Source organism: Trichechus manatus, unplaced genomic scaffold (assembly GCF_000243295.1).
Source record: "Trichechus manatus latirostris isolate Lorelei unplaced genomic scaffold, TriManLat1.0 scaffold00045, whole genome shotgun sequence".
Lineage (NCBI taxonomy): Eukaryota > Metazoa > Chordata > Mammalia > Sirenia > Trichechidae > Trichechus > Trichechus manatus.
In genome coordinates, this window is record NW_004443981.1 from 6,753,679 (window position 1) to 6,755,889 (window position 2,211).

At 35.9% G+C, this 2,211-nt stretch overlaps 1 protein-coding gene across 2 annotated transcripts in view; it reads left to right on the forward strand.

The window, feature by feature from the left end:
• PPP4R4 (protein phosphatase 4 regulatory subunit 4) overlaps window positions 1-1,352 on the forward strand; it is a 51,203-nt gene extending 49,851 nt beyond the window's left edge. The window contains exons 4-5 of one of the 2 annotated variants that reach the window (XM_004376695.1): window positions 793-885; window positions 991-1,352. In XM_004376695.1, the coding sequence (XP_004376752.1) occupies window positions 793-861 (69 nt within the window). In that variant the 3' untranslated portion in view covers window positions 862-885; window positions 991-1,352. Of the gene's footprint in view, window positions 1-781; window positions 886-990 lie in introns of both variants that reach the window. The other variant, XM_023731758.1, reaches the window with a different exon arrangement.
• Window positions 1,353-2,211: the final 859 nt, after the last annotated feature.

A 2,211-nucleotide genomic window follows, 5' to 3' on the forward strand; every position in this document is an offset into this window, starting at 1 on the left:
ATTATTAAAGGCATGTTAGAATTGGCATGTTCTGCTTATTCATATTTAACTCAGTTTTAGAGTCTTTTATAAATATAATTTTAAAATGAAAAGAGCTGTATACACTATTATTGTTGGTTACTGAAACTCCCACATTTATGACCTTCGAAACCCCAGATATTTTATTATGTCCCAGGTCTTCCTGTTTTAATTTTTTTAAACTCTTACTACTTAATTTCAAAATAATCAGTTATGTTATCTCTGAAAGTGTAACCTCCTCAAAGGTACTTTGTAATTTTAGAGCTCCTTTACCTGTACCAGCACATTTCAGATAAATTTGTTTACCAGTTCTATTCAATATGTTTAGTTTCAAAATGTGTGAGTCCAAAATATTTGCTGTTTTAGAATAAGTCAATGATTTATTTAATGCTTCTCTACTTTGTATATAGTAAAGAGAAATCTCTTCTAGGTGGATATAATGCAAGTGTATTGGAGACAGCTAATTCCTTCTCTGCAATGAATGTATTACACTATTTTACAAAATGCTCTCTTGCCCCATTCCGGCTACACAAGGAATGAATTTAAGCACAGAATTATCTAGCACATTCTCCTTCCTTGAGTGGGATTTTAAAAACAACCCTGTACTGTTACTAGTACAAATGTACTATTAACTCATTTATGAAATGTCTCATTTCATTTTTGAGGAATTCAGGTTGGGATGCCAGCCATACAGTAGTATGTAAGAGGAACAGTAACTGGCATTAAGACATGCACTTAAGCAATAGAGGAATTTACTTTTCAGTGTCTTCCAAGGTCCATGAGGATGCACACTTATTTATCCAGAGAGTATGGACCTCACATATGTTTGTCCCGAGGGTGTGACTCTGTGGAGGAGAACACTTACTGGTAAGTATCACACTCTTATTGCTTTCTGTTTCAGAGAATATGTTTAGAAATCAGTTGATTTTTAGCAGTGATAAAATCTCTTAGTCTGTGCTGGTTTCTTAACAGTGGACAGTCCCAGATGTTGAAGTCAGCACAACAAGAGAAAAACCCAAATCCTGATAAGACTTGAGGATTTTTCGAAAATTAAATGCAAAATAGTTGGGGCAAATGTTGCTGCGGGAGTGAAGACTAAGTAATACAGTAAGAAGATATGACGTTGGAGAGCTTCTCATGTTCTTCTTTTGCATAAAGTTTGCATATGCTCAAAAACCAGGACTTTACTGACTTTAAAAGGGGACAGAATTACATCTTTTGGAACTTAAAACAGCAGACTCATGTGAACCGGAATGTACATTGTGGCCCTTCACAATTTAATATTTCTTTGCAAAGCCCTTTCTGTTTCTAAATAAAAACAATGTCTTCTGAAATCTGTAAGTGATGTATATATACTGGCCACATCAAATCTTCTAAAAGTGTTTTCCAAATCCAAAATTGTTAGTGTGGAACAAATGTTTGTTTTGGAAAGAGTGAAAAAAAAGGAGGGGGGAGCGGGAGAGGGCAGATTTCAGAGACAAATTGCTATTTCTGGTTTATGTCTTAACATTCCTTTTCTTTTTCTTTCAGCCAAGAATTCTTAGGATTTTATTGATGACTGGTTGAAAAACTTGTAAAATTTTTGTGCAGTGTAACACAAAAGTTTAAAACCAAACAGAACAACCACCAGCCACCCAAACGTGTTTTCTGGGAATTAAGTTTATCACATAAATACTTTGCCACTCCCAGATCCCCTACACCGCCACGTGAAGGCATAGGATTGATTTAAACCGAGTTTTAGTGAACGATGAATGAAAGCGTAGAATCTGTAAGGAAGAGAAATCAGTGCTTAGGAGTGCTTTGGCATCAGGCAGACAAAAGTTAAGTCTTATTGTTGCTGAATATTAGTTTGCTAGCCTTCAGCAAAATACTTGATCTCTCAGAGTCTGTTTCTTCTACTACAAAATGACCTATGAGATAACGTGTGTTATCTCATGGTACTGTGACTGGTAGTGGTCACCATGTTGAATCAAAGGAGTCTGAGTACATGGTCTAAGTTATGATCCCATAGGTGCTGGGGTACAAGATGACAGGAACATCTCCTTGTTGTCATGATAGAAAGAGAATTGAGAATGCGTTTCTATGTGTCCAGTTTTACTTTGCTTTCTGCCTAAATCCCTAATGCTTAAAACTGACCTCAAAATCTCTTGGAGACAACTTTTAGGAGGTGAGGAAAATGTATGTGAAGTGAGA